At 42.4% G+C, this 18,970-nt stretch overlaps 1 protein-coding gene across 5 annotated transcripts in view; it reads right to left on the bottom strand.

Moving 5' to 3' along the window:
- Positions 1-17,397: 17,397 nt before the first annotated feature.
- LOC147432946 (WAT1-related protein At5g45370-like) overlaps positions 17,398-18,970 on the bottom strand; it is a 92,565-nt gene continuing 90,992 nt past the window's right edge. For 2 of the 5 annotated variants that reach the window (XR_015185585.1, XR_015185588.1), the window contains 4 exons: positions 18,151-18,310; positions 17,993-18,053; positions 17,748-17,895; positions 17,398-17,677 (listed from right to left, as the gene is read on the bottom strand). Coding sequence is in view for 1 of the 5 variants with exons in the window: in XM_086492693.1 (XP_086348819.1) it covers positions 17,608-17,647; positions 17,748-17,951; positions 18,037-18,053; positions 18,151-18,310 (421 nt within the window). In the remaining 4 variants the exon portion in view is untranslated. Of the gene's footprint in view, positions 17,678-17,747; positions 17,952-17,992; positions 18,054-18,150; positions 18,311-18,970 lie in introns of all 5 variants that reach the window. The other 3 variants (XR_015185586.1, XM_086492693.1, XR_015185587.1) reach the window with 3 other exon arrangements.

Here is an 18,970-nt window from a genome sequence, read left to right as displayed (position 1 = left end):
TCAGCCCCAGCCTGGAAGGGCTGGCCAGCAGCCACAGACAGAGACATAGCGCACACATGCAGAGCCACCCTCTGAGCCTGGGGCTACAACGGAGGAGGGATGGCAGCAGGTCCGTGGTCGACGACGGCAGGGGCCACCGCGACAGCCTGGCACTTTGAGTGGTCCTCAGGCGCCTACCCAGCAGAGCAGTGAGTTCCCACGGGGAACCGGTTCGGTCCTCTTGAGCACGATGAGGTCCCTACTCTAGCCCCCACCCCAGCTTCACCCTCGACAGCCCCTCCCCCCCTAGAGTTCCCCCCCGCCTCCTACTCCCGCCGCCTCTTCCCCCCGCCCCTCTTCTCCACCTCTCCCCCCTGCTCCTACTCCCCCCCCTCCCGCTTCAGTTCCACAGTCGACCCAGGGGGCAGGGCCTTCTCCGGCTGCTAGGAGATCTCTTGGCAGCCCTTTGCCACGAGTTTCTTGGCGAGAGAGGGATAGCCTTTCTTGCGACCCCCTCTACAGGTACAATCGTCTCCCCTTGCAACTATCCCTCGTGGTCTGACGAGCATCGACATCCGGTGCCGATGGGACTTCTTCGACTATGACTTTACTCGTTTTCTCGACGACCCCTCAGCAAACCATGAGGCAGCCTGCTTCAAGGTCCATGTTCTGTTCCTTGCAGCTAGGGGCACAGAGGCCTTGGACTCAGCAGTTGGCTTCTCCTTTCCCCTTTGCGGCAGGGACCAGACTGAGTGGACTCTCGACTGAGTGTTGGGATGGTTGCACACACAGGTCCTAGAGTTCTCTCACCACATGGGAGAACTAGGAGTTACAGACATGCTTCAGACTTTGTGGCCATTGGCCAAGTTTGCGGTGACACCTCCAGATACAGCAGGATGTAGACACATTGTGGTTTACTTCTTTGTCGATACACAGTGCTTGCCATGCTATGTACACATTCATGAGGACTCCTGGATAGAGGAGGTTGCTTTACGTACGGCTCGCTCTACTTGGGCTTGGGCCACGCATTCGTTGCAATCACGCCTATCTAGAGGACGCTCGGATGTGGATTATTCCCCATCCTAGCCAGCCTCGAAGATAGCCCGTTTAGTTGCTGCGACAGCATCTGTTCTCTCTCGCTCCCCATGAGGATCGTCTCATGGAACGTGCAGGGACTTGGTGGGCCCCAGTTTCAGCGTTAGCAGGGCCGACTGCGTCAGGAGCTTCAGCGCTGCCTTGTGGGAGGAGAGATTGATCTCCTTATGGTTCAGGAGCACCATCTATGTGAGAGCCGCATTAGACTTTGTGGTTAGCTCTTGTGTGGACGATATGATACTTTTTGGTCAGCTGCTTTTGGACCTGGAGGCATCCAAGGTGAGGTATGTATGACTATTGCGGACTCTTTGCAGCTGGCCATTATGGGCATAGAGATTATTGTGCCAGGCAGGGCTTAGTGGATTATTATGTAGGTTCAAGGTTGCCTTGTGGGCTTCCTGAACATCTACGTGCCCAATGTGGCGAGTGCTCGAGCAGAGTTTTGGTCACAGATAGTTGAGTCTTTACCGGCAGGCAGAACACTGGTGCATAGGGGGAGACTTCAACATGTTGGAGGACCCTTCTGACAGGATTGGTGGTAGCCATGCTACTGTGCATGGAGTTGAGCTAGCAGCTTGGGAGAGGTTTTGTATGACTCTGAGGGTCTCAGATGTTTGGCAGCACTCTAGTTTTGTGAGACCCCCAGACAGCCTTTCCCTCTCTCGTTTGGACCGCAGAGTGGGAGGATTGAATCTATCGCGGATAGATCGCTTCTACACTAGTGACCATTTCAGTGACTTGGGAGGGACAGTTGGCATTCTGGCAGGAACTTCCTTCTCGGACCATGCACCAATGATCCTCACAGTGGTAGACAGGCAGAGGAGAGGGAGCACGATGCTTCGCATCCCAGAGAGGGTCTTGCTGGACTCTGCACTTAGAGAGGCTCTCTAGACACAGAGCTTGGACAGGCAGGATTCTCCTGCTGACAGAGTGGCCTCAGGACTAGCTCAGATTAGTCGTTTCTTTCTCCAGGATTCTTTGGCTTGCCGGGCTGCAGTGAGAGAGGAGGAGCAACGTCTCAGACGGGGCATTGCTTCGTTACAGAGGATGCAGGAGCAGCATCCAGACAGTCCTTGGTTGGAGGAGTAGCTACAGCAGGCTTGCCAGGAGCTTGTTAGCACAGAGGAGAGGCGACTTGAGTTTGCTTTCCACCGACAGGCATCTCAGTGGACACAGGTGGACGACAGAGTGACTGGTGCTTTTTTTGAGGTAGTGGGACCTCGGCATTCGCATGCCAAGGTCAGTCAGTTGCGTAGGCCCGACGGGTCAATTGCTTCTGAGCCCGAGGATATGCGTGTAGTTGCTACTGGCTTTTATCGTGAGTTATTGTCTGCAGAGCCTCAGTCAGAGCGTCAGGATGCATGCAGGGAGCAAGTTTGGGCACATATGCCTTGTCTTGTGACTGAGGAGATGCGTCAGAGGCTTGAGCTACCACTTCAGCTTGAGGAGCTGCACACGGCTCTTAGGGCCCTCCCTCGTGGTAGCTGTCCATGTGAGGATGGGTTGACTCCCATTTTTTTCTTGGAGTACTGGGACCTTCTTGGCCCAGATCTCTGTAGTGCTTTTCAATACATTTTGCACACAGGAGTGATGCCTGACAGCATGAGTGAGGGATTGATCTACCTCATTCCCAAGGAGGGTGGCTCCTTGGATGAGATTCGAGAGTGGCGCCCCATCACCATCCTTAACTCAGCCTACAAAATTCTTGCCAAGGCTATGAGTTTGAGGATTCAGCCACTTCTAGAGAGCCTTATACATGGGACTCAGACAGGTTTTGTCAAGGAACGCAGTATCCTTGACAACATCTTTACTTTTTGGGAGGCTTCTGCCCTAGCACGGCTCCGTGGTCAGGACCTAGTGATTCTTCTTCTCGATTTTGAGAAGACATACGACAGAGTTGACTGGGAGCTCAACACGACTTTCTCTGGCTAGCAGAGTAGTAGTGGCCAACCAGGTGTTGTTGGCGACTATGTGGTACATCATTTCTTGCTGGATCTTCTTGAGTCCTTGTATCAGCCAGGTACATAGGCTGATCAGGAACTTCCTTTGGTCAGGACGTGACACTCAGATAGCCCGAGCCAAAGTGGCTTGGCAGGTTATCACTCTTCCTTGTTCATAGGGAGGGCTTGGGATCATTGACCCAGCACAGTAGAGAAGAGCCCTTCTTGGGAAGTTCATAGTCAGAGGACTTCTTCTAGGTGAGGAGCCCTGGAAGGAGTTCTTTCTACAGCGGCTTCGTGCTAGGGTGCCTCAGACTGGAGGCCCCTGGCGACCTTCGACCAGATGGATCTTCACAGAGATGCGCAGAGTTGGTTTGAGCAGAACACTGGAGGACCGCTTCCCTGTGAGTTTTCTTCGATCTTGGGAGCTCTTGCCGCGAGGCGTGGAGCAGAGACAGCCTGCTTGCACGGAGGAGCGCCTACGGCAACCCCTTGTCTGGAACCCCATGGTTAGCACTCAGAGAGGCCACTTGGTTGGTAGTCGGCCTCATGTTTCCTGGGGTCCCATGGCAGCGGGTCCAACACGCTCTTTAGGTGACTGGTTAGAGTTCTCAGGCTTGTCAGAGGAGGTGCAGGGTTTCCAACTACAGGGCATGAGAGGGGTGCAGAGCATGTGCCAAGACATCTCAGAGGTAGTTCCAGTTGAGTGGCTCACGCCTCTCGAGCTAGTATCACCCAGGTGGATGGGAGCCTTCACACGACTAGAGGTTCTCATCTTAGTCATGGCCTGCTCAGAGAGTGTTCCATCCTGTTTCTTCGAGCTTCAAAGTGGGGGACGCTTACAACGAGTTGCAGTACATGCCCCGAAGGTGGCAGAGTGCTGTTTTCAGAGGATCCAAGTAGTGGGCATCTGTGGGAGGACTTGTGTCATCGATCCTGACCCAGCAGCTCTTGAGACTAAACACTGGAGGCTGTGGGCTTGGGAGTGTTGTCCACTGGCATGAGTACAGTGGGATCCTGGTGAGTGGCTCTCGAGGGACCCTTTCTCTTCTGCACGCCACCTAGGTGTCCCGTTCTTTCAGTACATTGTTCGACTGGGACGTCATATACTAGCAGCACAGTGAGAGGCATGCCCCGCTGCAGCACCTCATTGGCAGGAGGAGGGTCTCATAATTGAGTTCTTGGCAGCCTTCTGGGAGAGGTTGTGGGACTCCAGACAGCCGAGCCAAGTCACCTTATTTCACACAGAGCTACAACAGTTGGGAGCTGGCTAGTGCATAGTGGTCTCTTCGCCGCATATGCAGCTTGTGACCATCTTGTGGAGAGTCAGCGTCACTCTCTTTGGGACAGCCCTTCGGCACAACAGGTGTGGCTTCGAGTTCTTCGGCTAATGCCTGCTCTCTTCACGGCTCGACAATATTCTTGGGGAGCAGTGGCTTGATCCACCCTCACGGGCCCGGCACTTGAGTTTGAGCTATCTTCCACCAACAAGATGATAGTGATGCAGGAGGGGCGACCTACACTCCAGCCTGCCACAGAGCTTACTCCACAGGAGTGGTGCAGTGAGAGAGAGGAGTGTTGGGAGCTCATCAGTGGCCTGACACTCTGGTTCATCTGGCGGGCCCGTTGCTTCCGCATCGTTGAGGCTCACCCTGTGCCACCAGCAGAGACTATTCGCGATTTTTGGCTAGAGCTGATCCACACTCTCAGAGGACAGCTCAAGAGACTACGGGGCAGCTCCGACCGCATGTCGGAGCGCAGAGAGGCTTTCCTTTGACTCTGGCGTCCTGGGCCTTTCTACACCATGGTCCAGGGTGTACTTTGATGGCACTACCGACCATCTGTGTGGCTTTTCCCTCCCCCCATTTCTTGATTTAGCCCCATTGTACATATGCTGGTTTTTTCATTGGGAGAGTCTCCCCACCATGGTTGTTGTAGCCCTCTCTTGAAGAGGTGGTTGTAGCCTTATGGGCAGTTTCAATAACTAATAGAAGGATCTTTTTCTCGAGGAGAAAAAAAACAAAAATATTTTGATGAAGAACACCATGAATCCTCAAGCCAAAGAGCGAAAGGATGAACACTAAGAAAAATCTCTCTCTTGCTTCTCTTCTTCCTCATTGTCAAGAGTTCTCTACCTTTGAAATCACTATAAATAAGCATGAAGAAGAGAAGATGTTGTTCTCAACCCTTCGTACATTCCCAAAGATATCCTTCTTCTCAACTTCCTTCCTTGTTGAGCACACAATGATGAAGAAAAAGAACTCGTCCTCCTCCTCCTTCCTTCCTTGATCTCTCTTCCCCCAAACTTTCCTCTCTCCCCAATCTCTTCCTGCCCCAAAAAACTCGCTTCTTCCCTAAGTACACGAGAGAGAAAGAGAGAACAAGAGAGAGTGGGTGCCGGTTGTCTTCTTTCCTTCTCCCTTTTTGCCAAACTTCCCCATACAAAATTGTCTCCCCAAAAAATCACTTTTGGTCATTCCCTCTCGAGCTCACAACTCATGGGTGCCATGTAATTTCCACCCTTCTCATGCAACAAGCTTCCCCTTTTCATGCAAAGTAGCAATGAGCATGCCTTTTTAATCTCCCTTTTGACTCCCAAAAGCCAAAAAAAAACAAAGATCCAATAAGCTGTATTTTAACCACGTCTTCCTCATTTGAAGACTGACTGGGGTGCACTAAAGATCAGCTACATCCTAATCATGTCGACCACATCCAAGAATCAACTTAGTTTCAAATCATCAATCCACACTCCACTATTGCCTTTTCCATGATTAATGAAACTCAAAAACTATAGATCTGTTGTTTCAGATTCAACTATAAAACAAGCATAACTTGCCCAAACAAAGTCTGATTTGAGTGTTGTGAAGCACAATTTGCAAATTGTATCAAATGATATAAAAAAGCTCCCTGGAAAACTAAATTAAGCCACCCAGACACATCGCAATGCCGTCGGACCAAACATTGCAGACCCGATCCCCAAAAAATATTAAAGTGCCCATAACTACCTTGTACAAACTCTGGTCAGCGAGCCTCAAAGACATGCTTGAATAGAAAATCAAGCACTACATTTTTAGGCCATAAACTTTCCTTTTGAAACTTTCCATACATCCTGGCTCACAACCATCAACACTCATCCAACGGCCCCCAAAGCCACATTTAACATACATTCCAACAATCTCATGTGATAGCATAATTGTGGCATAAACATAAAGTAATCAAAACACCAAAAAATGAACTTAGATATTGGTCTTTCACTACTGCAAAGTGAAATGACATTCACCCCCTTTGATCTTGCACATCTTCCAGTATGTGCCAACGTCAAGAAGTCATCTAAGTCATTTGTATTTTAAAAAATCATCTTCATCATTGAAATCTTGGTCTTTAAGCACATTCAAGACTTCATCTTCAATTTGAAGCTCTGCATCCCGCTTTTTATATAGTTTCACAATTATCTACAATTGGAACTTTCAGCTTCGTGCCGTCTCTTTGGCATAACTTGTCGGTAGCATTAGGATAAGCATGCTTAACCACATATGAGACAAATCAGCGTTTACCCATCTTGTGCACAGTTGTATACAAGTTGTCCAAATTGCTATCATAAATGAGAACCCGGTCACCTTCTTGGATAGCACTTGGCCTTCGAATGTGGTTCTTGTTAAAAGCATCTTTTTCTTCAAACGAGCATTCTTAAATTTTTCCTTTGCAACTTCAATATCTTCACTCCTCTTTTCTAGCTTACAAATCCTCAAGGCAAGAAAAATCTCTTTGCTCAACTCTGTATCCCATGGTAATACACTCCATGTAGTCACTGCCACCTCTATAAGCAGTGGCACACTCCATGTAGTCAATGCCACCTCTATAGGTATAAAAGGATTCTGACCATACATTGACTTTGATGGTGTAAAACCTGTAATTGTGTTGTGGGTAGTGAGATTCACCTATAAAGCATATGGGCAGCAACCAAAGCCAATCACCAATTCGACCTTTTGCATGCTTTAGCGAAAACGTTGATAATGGGAGGGTTCCCCCTCTCACTCTTACCATTCCCTTTTGGATTGCAAGAAATAGTAAAGGCAAGCTTGATACCCATATGAGAAAAAACTAACTTTATCGGCATCTAATTCACCGTTTTCTGTAATAATTTGACCAACACAGCCATATCTACATATCACATCATCCAGAAAAACTTGCATACCGCACTTGTAGCTTTGGTTTGCAAATCTCTCCCTTCAACCTGGGTTGTCAAATCTTCTCTAGCAAGCACAATGTGCCTCATTTGCCATATATATGTAGGCACGGTAATCAAATTGGCAACCCACTTGAAGTGGATAGATAATCGTCGAGTCCAATCCATCAATGCTTTAGATTTGAGTACATGTGGCATACATCAAAAGCTTCAAAAAATTGCACCACATATTTGTACAAACCTTTTCACCAATACTACCTTTCCACCAATGTTGGTTTTTTATCTTGGCAAAAGTGACCCAAACACCCATGTGACCTGCCCATAGTGATTGGTAGAATTCTTTTACTTGTAGCTATGTTTCCTTGTTGCAAGCCACTCTATAAGGAGTTCCTCATCGCTTCTTTGGATGCTTTCACAAGAAATCATTCTGTAGGAAATACCCATAGTTCCTCATCGCTTCTTTGAATGCTTTCACACGAAATCATTTTGTAGAAAATACCAATAGTCCTTCTTTTAAATGCATTTGAACTTTTGATCATTCCAGATCACTTGTTTCTTTAGCATACTCAAATATTTTCCAATCAATAACCATCACCTTCATACTTGTTTTCAACAAAGGACTGAAGTGCATAAGCCATACTTTCACACTTTGCATGCAATTGTCACATGAAAGTAAAGAACCTCAAGCCCACAAATTCACTTTCAAAAATCATATTTTCTTTGTTTTCAAATCTTTCCTTGAATTGCATATCAGTTATTAAATTAGTCTTACTTGCAATATGATGAAACTCAAAATTCAACGACTTTATATATGCAATGTCTGGATGTAGGACAATGTGTGATCATTCCAAGTAATGGTAAACAATTTGTCTCTACAATCACAAAACCACAAGTGAAATACTCCTTCTCGCACCTTAGGGTGGTTGTAACACCCAAAAGTTCTCTTTTCACTTGTGTATGCTCTTTGCCATTCACTTAAGACCTTAGCACCAAATCTAAAAGCATACCTTTTTCCTTGCTCATCACCCTACCAAACAGCCCGCCAAATACCTGTAGGACTCATGTCAATTGTCACAATAATTGACTTTTTGTATTTGTAGTCTGCTTAATGTAGGAGCCTCCTGCAACATCTTTAGTTTTCAAACAATCTTTGAGTGTTCTTCTTTCCAAAAAAACTTTTGCGTCTTTCTAGATAGTTAATATAACACCTGTGCAATATGAGCAAATTGGGGCAACCATATCAATTTAATGACACATGCACCTAAGAACTTCTGTACTTCCATAATCAAAGTGCACGTTTCCTTCACCTTTGAATAGCATCCAATTTGACAAGGGCTTGATCCTCTACCAAATGGTCCACATAAGTGTCCCACAATCATAACTTCTCTTACCTCGAACATAAAATTTTGGCCTAAAAGTGTATGATTAACCTCTTCAAGCTTAGATAATATCATGTCACAATCAATAATATAGTTAGCCACAAAATGCATGCATCCCCTCTTGTCTTTGGCCATAACTTTATCTTGTACCCTTGTGTTGGCACCCCATCAATGAAAGGCATGGCGATTTGAGGGATGAATGTTGAGATGTCAAACTCAACAAGTACTACTCTTGGATGACTATTACCAACAGTCATCATCATTGGCGCGCCTTGGTGGATACACATATTTTTGCAAATAATACTACAACTAAACTATATCAACTTAGTCTACCTACTAGAGCAATGACACACTTTAGAAATTCACACTGGTGGACAATTATACTAGTTTCCCTGTATGTTACATTATTTGTTTATTCATTGTAAACTTCACATCTTGAGTTAGTGAAGAAGGAGAAGAAGCAAGTTTTTCCTCCATATATGTATGTTGTTGTATTAAACTTATACTCATACACAAGCGGACATAAAAGTTCAAAAGACAACTGGCTTTAAACAAAGGACAGAGATTAGCACAAAAATGACTCAGTCTCAGATTCATTTTTGCACATCAAAGTGAGAATGGAGTATCATTCCGGTGCATTTATACATGAGATATTCATATATATATATATATATATATATATATATATATATATATATATATATATATATATATATATATAGTTTTAAAGTAAAGGAAGCCATGTTCTTCAGTGTCAGACAGTAGCTAGCCAAAAAGCTCCCAAGTAAAGATAGAATTCCCACATGCATCCATATAAACAAGACAACAGATTTATTAGCTTTGAATACGTTTTACAAGTGTTAAAGAACCCTATCAATTGTTATCAATGTCCTACTTAATACCTTTTTAACTTATACCTACCATCCATATAGTGTTAAAAAGAGGCAAGTATCCCTTCTCAAGAGAAATGGTATGAAGCTTCCATAGTTTTGAGATTAAAAGGCCATTACCCTACCTGATCAAGTGTAAAGTTTTTTTTAAAAAAAAGAAGTTGTGATCAGAAGGCCATCACTCCTTCTAATTCAAGTGAGATCCTTTGTATTAGGTATTTAAAGTATTAAGGTTAGCAATTACCCCATAATTTTTTTCAAAAAATGTATATTTTAATTAATTTAAGCTATAATCAAAAGGCCTTCACCCCTTTTTGATCCAATTGTTTTACCCAATTTTATTCCAAAGAAGTCGACACGAAGCCTTTTTGCCAAACAACTTGCGATTTCTAATGGTTTTTGTAAACAAGAGTTAAATCTAAGATTTTACAAATGTGTCACAATCAGGATCCTTATCCAACTAGTATGAACAAGATGATTTTGTAAACCAATCGTGCATGAGTGATCAATATATACCAGTCACAATTTTACTTGTCAATCACAACTAATCAATATCGTATCATTATTGAATCAAAAAAAGCCATTAAAAAGTAGATTTAACAAATGTGGAGCCTGTCAAAATAATAGACCTTAGTAATAGAAATCGTCAAATTCTTTTACTGTGCTCAGTCTACAGAAACTAGTAGTCCAAAAACTCCCAGCAGTACAAAAACTTCAAAAGCCAAAAGCAACCGACTGCATTTCCCTAATTTTAGACTCATATCCATCCTACATTTGATCAATGCAAACAATCTAGTGCAATATAAATCAATAGTTAAAGCTTATAAGCTATCAATGTTTAGAGTATAATCAGACCTTAGTCAAAAATACCCAACACTAGCCAGATTTATAGTATGCATAACATGAAAAAAGTTTTGGTATGACATCCCTATTAACACCCTAAGGGAGTAAATAATCCAAGAAGACCCGCATTAAACCTACCATAGGGTAGAGTATTTCAAAGTTCAAAGGCATCATATATTTAATTTCAAAAAGTGAAAATTTTTACCACAAGCATTTCACTATAGAAAGCTTCTTAATTGCCTATATGTGAGGCCTATCAAATCAGAAATTGGCCAAAATAACTCAGAAAATTTAAAAGCAACCCAATCTATCAACAAATTTGTCAAATGTAGAAAGAGAAGCTAAAGCCCATGAGCAATATAATTTTTTGAGATTTTAGCAAAAAATGCCAATTGCGAAGGAGCACACATGCTCAATCAATCTTAAAGGTTTCTTCTACCATAAAAATGTAAGAACAAGCAAAACCTGGTTCTGCAGACAACTGAGGTTAACAATAAAACATCAAAATAGCAGATTTAAAATAATCATCAAAGAAATTCCAATGCCACGTTTCATAATCCCATAATGCATCATCAAAAGCCACAAAAAAGATAGGTTTAAGGGTATATTTTTTATCATCATCAGTTCAACACCAACCTGAGAAGTACTCTTTTGTTTGATTAGCTCCATCGTGAAAAGTTTTAAGAAGGGAGACCCGGCCACTCCACACAAAATAACTTGCAGTAAATCAATGTAATCGACATATCACACACTCAACTCCTTTCATAGACACACCACGCATAACAAGCCTAAGTGAGAGAAGATCTTCCCTCACCTTTGTTTAAATAGTTAAAGGTGGATGGCAGTCCCGGACAGAGATTCCCCCAAGTTCCGCTTACAAGATCGGCCCAAAGTCCAAGCATCCAGCTACTATTTGATGCTATTAGGAGTTAATGAAGAAGGCAAAGGGAGGAAAGAGAATGGAGAACCAGAGAAACCCATAGTATGCAGTAGTCACCCTTAGTATCAACAGCAGAAGCCACCACGCTCGGGAGGAGTGAACGCATTAACACTATGAACTTGCATACGCCAGGGTATATTATCCTTTTGACAAGAAGATTTAAGAGTAAGTTTCTACCAGAGAAACAAAACCTCACCACGAAAGTGAGTATAGAGATAAGTTCATGTATATGCATAGTGTCTTTAGCAATATAATCAAGATCTTGCTCAATATTCTCCAACAAGAACGAGATGTTGTATACTCCCCTCAAGGGGCTACCCTAGGGATAGGAGAAGGTTAGCACCTCCAAGCGCATGAAATAGGGAGGAACAAATAGACCAGATAGCATTATTTAAGCAGGGATAGTGTAGGAAGGGGTTTAGCCTCATAGGAGAGCTACACATTATAATGGATTGGGTACAAGTGAAATTTAGCACTTTAAATTACAAAGTTAAATAGACATGGGTTTCCAAGTATAGGGTAAGGCACTAATAAGCCATAGATGAAAGTGACGTGTGTGTGTGTGTGTGACCAGTTTCCCACCCAGATATTATGAAATCGGTAAAATACACTACCATAAGGAAGTGTGTGTGTGTGTGTATGGTAGTAGGTACAAAATATCATCCACCAAATAATGTAACCATCAACCCAATAAATAGGCAAAACTCGAGTTTGAGGAAAGCTCAATAGTATAACCCTCTAGTAGATATCCTCAAAGGGGGAGGAATCAGATGAATACTTTAACAAAGTAACCTTCCCAGTAGCACAAACATTCCCAAGGTTGTGATATAGAACCGTATAATCATCAGCTCCATCATGCCCTAAAAGTCAAATACTCCCATTGAGACCAAAGCAGGAAAAAATTCAGCGTAATTACCACAGGAGAATATAACCATTAACCACCATATTATCCTATTGAGGACAAGGCCACTATTTGAACATGTTGTTTACCCTCTAAACCAAAGGAGAGCCAAGCCATCCATCTACTCAAACATTATGTGCAATTATAACTAGGTAGGCCACCAAAGAGCTTTACTTAAGCCGAGATGGTATAAGAAGGGGCTCAGTCCCATATGAGAGCTATAGATTAAAGCATCAAGCGAAATTGTCTTCAGAGGATAGGACAAAGCCATTAAAAGTTTGTGACAAGAATTTCTAGGTGTAGGATAGGCCAATAGTAAGCCACACATGAAGGTGACGCGTGTGTGTATGCGCGCTTGTAAGAGCTCAAGATCTATCCTTTTGTATCTCTTAGAATGTTATCACAGCCTGGATATGTCTAAGGAGTTTGGAGCAATAAGAAAAAGTATCAAAAAAAGCAGTCTCAGAATTCCCTAAGTCATCGCCAAACAATCTACGATTGAGGTGCTTCTTTTTGGAGATTGTGCATTTCAAGTTTGTGATTTATCTTGTAAACTAAGATTGTGCATCCATATTCCCATTCCGAATGTGTTTTGATCCCAATTTTGGAGTACGTTCGCATATAGAATCGTTAAGGTTCAAGATTTTGCAGATTTGGTCTTATGTGGTGCCAAAAGTTCTATTTTGGCTACAGTGTTCATAGATATTATAGCACTATAGAATAGATGTTTGTACACATTCATCGTGGTTACATACGATAACTTACTATTTTAGCAAGTTGCTCAAAGATAGGATATAGTACTATAGTTTTGTAAGTATGTCATCAAGCAATGATATACTTAATCAGATCGTCAGCAAGAAACTCGACAAGAACAACTTCCATGCTTGGAACGTCAAAATGATCGATTTCCTTATAGGTAAAGGTTATTGAGAGTACATTGATGCAGAGCATGAGACATCACCAACGTTACTAGAGCAAGGTGCAACAGCTGTGCAAAAAAAGGACTATAAAGATTGGAACCAGAGAGCTTGAAAGATCATGTATTGTCTTTTTGTGAGTGTGTAGGACACTATGATTAGGTACATACAAGATGCTCACACCCTACGAAAGCTTGGGACATCTTACTAGCATCGGATGTGACCAACACAAAAGCAAGAAAGCTATAGTTGAAGTTGAATACAATGCATAAGAAAAACTTGTCTATCAATGACTATTCACTAAAGATAATGAACATATGTGAGTCATTCGCATCAATTGGTGTTACAATTGATAATGATGATAAGTTCGAGGTAAATCTGCAAGGTTTAGATCTAGAATACAAACAGTTTATTAAACTCGTATCCATCTTTGAGAGAATATTTTCACATTTACAACTTTAGTACCCTTGCTAATTGTGGAAGAGAAGGAACCCCTAGCACAGACGGCACGATCGACAATGAGATCACTACGCCAACGCTGCCCGCATAAAGAAGCACAACAACTTTGACAAACCGCCATGTCTCACCACGAGTTCAACAGAGAAGCTCTCTTTAGTGTTGACAATGGAGAAGCCTCATTACTCTATATCCAGATTTCTCAAAGCCCACACCCGCATATAAGTTAATTGCTTGCACACGTGGCAGCTTGAGAAGCAAGCCCTTTTTTGAACTCCTTAAAACTCTGCACCAGTACTCCAAAAAAGCACTTACAAAACATGGCCCTAAAGTGCTTCCCTAGAGCCCAATTTAGCCCTTGAAAGGCTCAAATAAGCCCCGAGTTTGCCGACCCCAATCCAAACACCATTTTGGTCTCCAATATCCCAATTTCAATGGCCAACTCATCAAAGTAGATTGTATCTCTAATCTCCCTTTTGGCTACCAAAAGCCACAATTAACAAAAGACCCAATAAGCAATATTTGAACCACATCTTCATTATTTGGAGCTCGATTGGGATGCAGTAGCGATCGGCTACATCTTGAAGCATCCATCTAATTACAAATCAATCTATTCCACACCCGAAGCACCGATCTAATTATAAATCCTCAACCAGCACTCTGCGTATTGCCTTTTCCCCAATTAATAAAACCCGCAAATTCGATTGTAACGAGCATAACTTGCCCAATAAAGCCTGATTTGACAATTGTAGAGCACACCTTGTATTTCGTGTCTAAAGCTATCAAACAAACCCTTAAAAAACTAAAATAAGTCACCCAAACATGCATCTTGAGATTGGACAAAACATTACAAACTGGCCCTCGAAAAATATTGAAGTGCCCATAACTTTTTCTTTCGAACTCGAAGCTACAAAGACAAGCTTGGAGAGCACATCAAGCACTTCATTTTCAACCCATAAACTTGCTTTTTGTTCAACCCATAAACTTGCTTTTTGTCAAATTCCATTCATCCTAGCTCACAAGCATCAAAACTCAACCAATGGCCCCCAAATCCACATTTAACATGCATTCCAACAATCTAATGCAATGGCAGAATCCTGGCAAAACCATCAAGTAATCAAAACACCAAAATGCACCCAAATACTTAACTTTCACCCCATGTCCACAAAGCAAGACAACTTCTACCACTTACCTTATGGAAATGGCAATACCTACGAGATTAGGTATGGGTCTCCCTATGCTTGAGCGGTAATTGTAGCACTGAGTTTTATCTAGTTCAAAATTAGTCTTCACAACATGAAAAGAGACGAGTCAAAACTTACTAAAACCATAGGACAACTCTTATTCTATTTCAACGGATATTAGTAATCCCAACATGGAAAAAGCATTCTTTGTTTAAATATTAGAAAGCTAACCTTGACTTTTCATCAATTTTGCTTGTTAAATATCACAAAGAATTTGGTTGTGCCTCAGTACATGATGGAAAACAAGAAGTAAAAAACTTGGTTAATATTGTAGCAAAATAAAAATCACAAAATATTTTTCTTTCTTTTTATAGAAAAATATCAGACATTGCATTATATGGAGGTGGGTTGTGATTAATGAAACTAGAGTAGTTTATTTGAGCTAACCTAATGCTAAAATTGTGGCTTAGAACTTGAAGGTCCATTTCCAAGCCCCCCTTCAACTCTTTTATTAAGGATTACTCCATTAGCTAAAACACGTCCAAGAAGGATGAATACACCAATGTTTCCAATTTTCATGCACGGTGATCACCAAAGTTCTCTAAGATACACTTGCCTTGGCTCTCACTTCTGATCACGAGTGGCCCTTGCCTAATCATGATACATAGCCAAATTTAAACCAAAAACTAGACTCAATTCACACATAAGAGCATAGGACAATATCATCCCAAGGCCCTTTATGTCTTTCCAAGTAGCAAAAAACAAATTATATTTAGAACCCACCTTTTCTTTAGATACACGACCATGTACACCATTCTTCATCAATGCAATAAGTGCACAAGGAAGTCCCAAATTTACCCTCATAATAAGTACCAAGCCGTATGTCTATGTTTATAAACTATGGCAATGGGCACTAGAGCGATATAGAGTTCTATTTCTTTCCACCCACAAACTCAAAAACCCTCAGTATCAACACTCGCTCTCTCTCAAAAGGCAGTGCCAACAAAACAATTGAATGGCACATCTATGTGGCCCATCGAGTCATTTGCTTTTTAAAACCTTCTATTCCAAATTTAAAAATCAACTGTACTTGGTTGCCTTTGCTTGTTTTTTTCTGGCTCCACCCAAGAGACCGACTCAGTATAGTATCACTATAACACAGTACTCGGCATGATTCGTTTCTCCTGGGCATTCTACATCCTACTATGATAGCTCAATGCTAGAAAAGTATTAAGTTCTCATGGGCTGTGTATATCCTGCTATTGAAGAGTTTTTTGCATCTTGAAACTACCTCTATTTGATGATACCAGGCTTAAAAGAATAATAGCACCACTATGAAGGTGCTTCTATGCTCTCTCTCTCTATTCCACTGTCTATTCAAAGATACGAGGCCGCTTCCATTGTCTGTTCAGAGAGGGTTTCGGACAATTCTCTAGAGTCGTGAGATACGAAGATCAAAAATGTCTTGGATTGTTTCTACTAGAGCTGTGCAGACATAGAGAGAACTTGCTGAGGATATACGGGAGAGCCAGTCTCAAAGATAGATCGTAGACTTCTTTACACCAGCCAGCCAAGGGACAGCCAGAGGAGCAGTCATCACAACAAATCTCAGATCCCACCCACACCAAAGGTACACGAATGGATCGAGCCATTGAGCTATGCAGATCCAAGCGCCCACGACCACAGGGGACCTCACATCATTGACAGAGGTGGCAGCAGAGGATCCAACCATCCTAGCTCAACATGCGAGATGACCAATCAGAGTATTGACCATGGAGGATATTAATGAGATTCGACAACGACCAATGAGAATCTCATCTGATGATTTGTATCTCATTTGATCCATCTTTGTTTAGCTTTGCATCAGCTAACCCATTATATTAGCCCTCACCCCATCACCCCTCCCCACCTATTTCGTCTCAATTTCAGTTTTTCAATTCTTTGTACTTTTTGTACTCGGACATTGTATCAGATTCACCAATTGTAACTTTTGGTCTCATACATCACTTTGGCCTCTTGAAGACGTTAATATAAAATTTCATATCTCTCTCTCTCTCTCTCTCTCTCTCTCTCTCTCTCTCTCTCTATCGCGACATCTAGAGTGCAGATGAGGATGGATTCTAGTAGTAGTAATAGTATTTTTGTTCTAGTCTTTTGTACCCAGACATAGTATCAGATTCACAATTTTGTAACAGTTTGGTCTCATAGGTCATTTTGGCCTTTTGAACACGTTAATATAACATTTCATTTCATTTCATTTCTCTCTCTCTCTCTCTCTCTCTCTCTCTCTCTCTCTCTCTCTCTCCTTAGTGCCTTAGTGTTAGTCCTCTGTAACTGGGTAACTTTGTAACTTGGTAATTTCCGTACTAAGACATGGTATCAGATTCACCAATTGTAACTTTTTGGTCTCATAGGTCATTTTGGCCTTTTTGAAGACGTTAATATAACATTTCATTTCTCTCTCTCTCTCTCTCTCTCTCTCTCTCTCTCTCTCTCTCTCTCTCTCTCTCTCTCTCTCTCTCTCGTCGGCTAGATCTTTAAGGTCTCTTGGGATAGTTTCCTACGACGTTAAAACTCTCTTCTTCTGCTGCTTCTTCTCTCTCTCAAATAAAAAAGCCCTTTCAAATTTCAACGTAGAAAAGAATTAATCTACTCTCATTTGTGATTTTTCTTGCAAATGTATAAGATTTGGTGCACTGCAAGGATGGATCACTTCTTTTCAGACTCTGATATGTAATGTCATTGGAAAGACTGGCCCGCTCAATTTTTAAAAGATGACAGTAATTCAAAATGAGACACTTTCCCTCTCGTCACAGCAAAACACTTAATCACATTAAAAAGTTTAGCCACAGCGAACGAAGTCTGCTCCTGGGATATGAGTGAATAAAGCATTGCATTCATAGCTTTCCATGTGGTTCCAACCCCATTGCACTGGAACTGACAAGAATACCAAGTTCTTGTGAAGAGCTGTCCAAAAATCCAGTATTAAAAAAGAAGCATCTTTGATTAAGGTGTTGTGAGGCAGAGCGTATTTCACCTTTGAATATAGAACCGTTGATCGATGGATAGAATTGGCCCCGACTGTGCTGATGCAGTGGCTAGACGCTTTTCAGCAATGCATAGCTGATAATTGCCTATGTACAACCGAGCTCTTCTTATGTGCAAACGATACATCATCCCAGAGCCTTTTTGAACAGTAAATTGAAAAATGCAAATAACTAAAGCATACAAATCGACATTCCTTTGAAAAATTACATTGTTTACTTTGCAAAGAAAACTGACCTTGTATCTTATGATAAATTACACGACCAGAGTCAAGATGTCACCTTCTGATCGATCGCTCCTGCGTCCAAGGAAAACATAGGACACATGTAAGGGCCCATATCAGCATCAGAACAATTCAACAAACATGAAGAGACTGATTCTACGATGGGGCATACCTTCAGTAAAGGATCTTCCAAACTTTCAAGTGAGTTTACCTCTTCCACAACTGATCCCATACTACCTTTATCATGATCAGTGCCTGCTGATTCTACAGATCTCATCTGACCCCAAGTCACGCAGTAAAGTCCAGCCACAACAAAGCAGCCTCCAACGACACTGTGAAAAGAGTACACAAATCAACAAGGGAAAATCCTCTGAAGATAAAGAATAATATTCAAACGAAAATGCCTCAAAAGTTGGTAGAACTCATTCAAACTGAAAGAAACTTAAAAAGACCAGTGAAACAGAACCTCCTACTGACGGTGAAGCATGTCCTGTCAACCTAAATAAAGGGGAAGAGAGACAGGAGGCAAGGCAGATAGGACCCTGGCAAGGCCCCGTGCAAGGGTACAAACAAGATGGGACAAACCCCGTTCCTAACCAACATAGAGATATTGCTCCTAGATAAGACAAAGTGGCAAGCCTAACAACCCACCAAACAGCCCGCTGAAGCATATGCCTGCCAAACCTAACCATCGGATGAAGGTGCAAGGATCAACACAAACAAAGGCAGTTCACTTGCTCAAGGAAGTTACAGCAACCCTCCGAACCTAAAAAAAGCATGACGAGTAGCTGTCTGCAAGTTCACGTGTCATGGCACCAAAGCTGCCATCCATGCTGCAAGAATACAATCGATCTGTTTGGACATTCCTATAGCTCACCCCAAAGAAAAACCCATGAAACAGCTCCAGCACAGGCTGTAGAGGCCAGAGCGAATCGCTGGCTCGTGTAAAAACAGTGATGTCAGTGCTTGTACATGTCCCTGACGATACCCAT

The sequence above is a fragment of the Adiantum capillus-veneris genome, chromosome 20, assembly GCF_014529385.1.
Source record: "Adiantum capillus-veneris isolate H3 chromosome 20, ASM1452938v2, whole genome shotgun sequence".
NCBI lineage: Eukaryota > Viridiplantae > Streptophyta > Polypodiopsida > Polypodiales > Pteridaceae > Adiantum > Adiantum capillus-veneris.
Note: the sequence above shows the minus strand (reverse complement) of the source record. Positions and strands in the feature narration are given on the sequence as shown.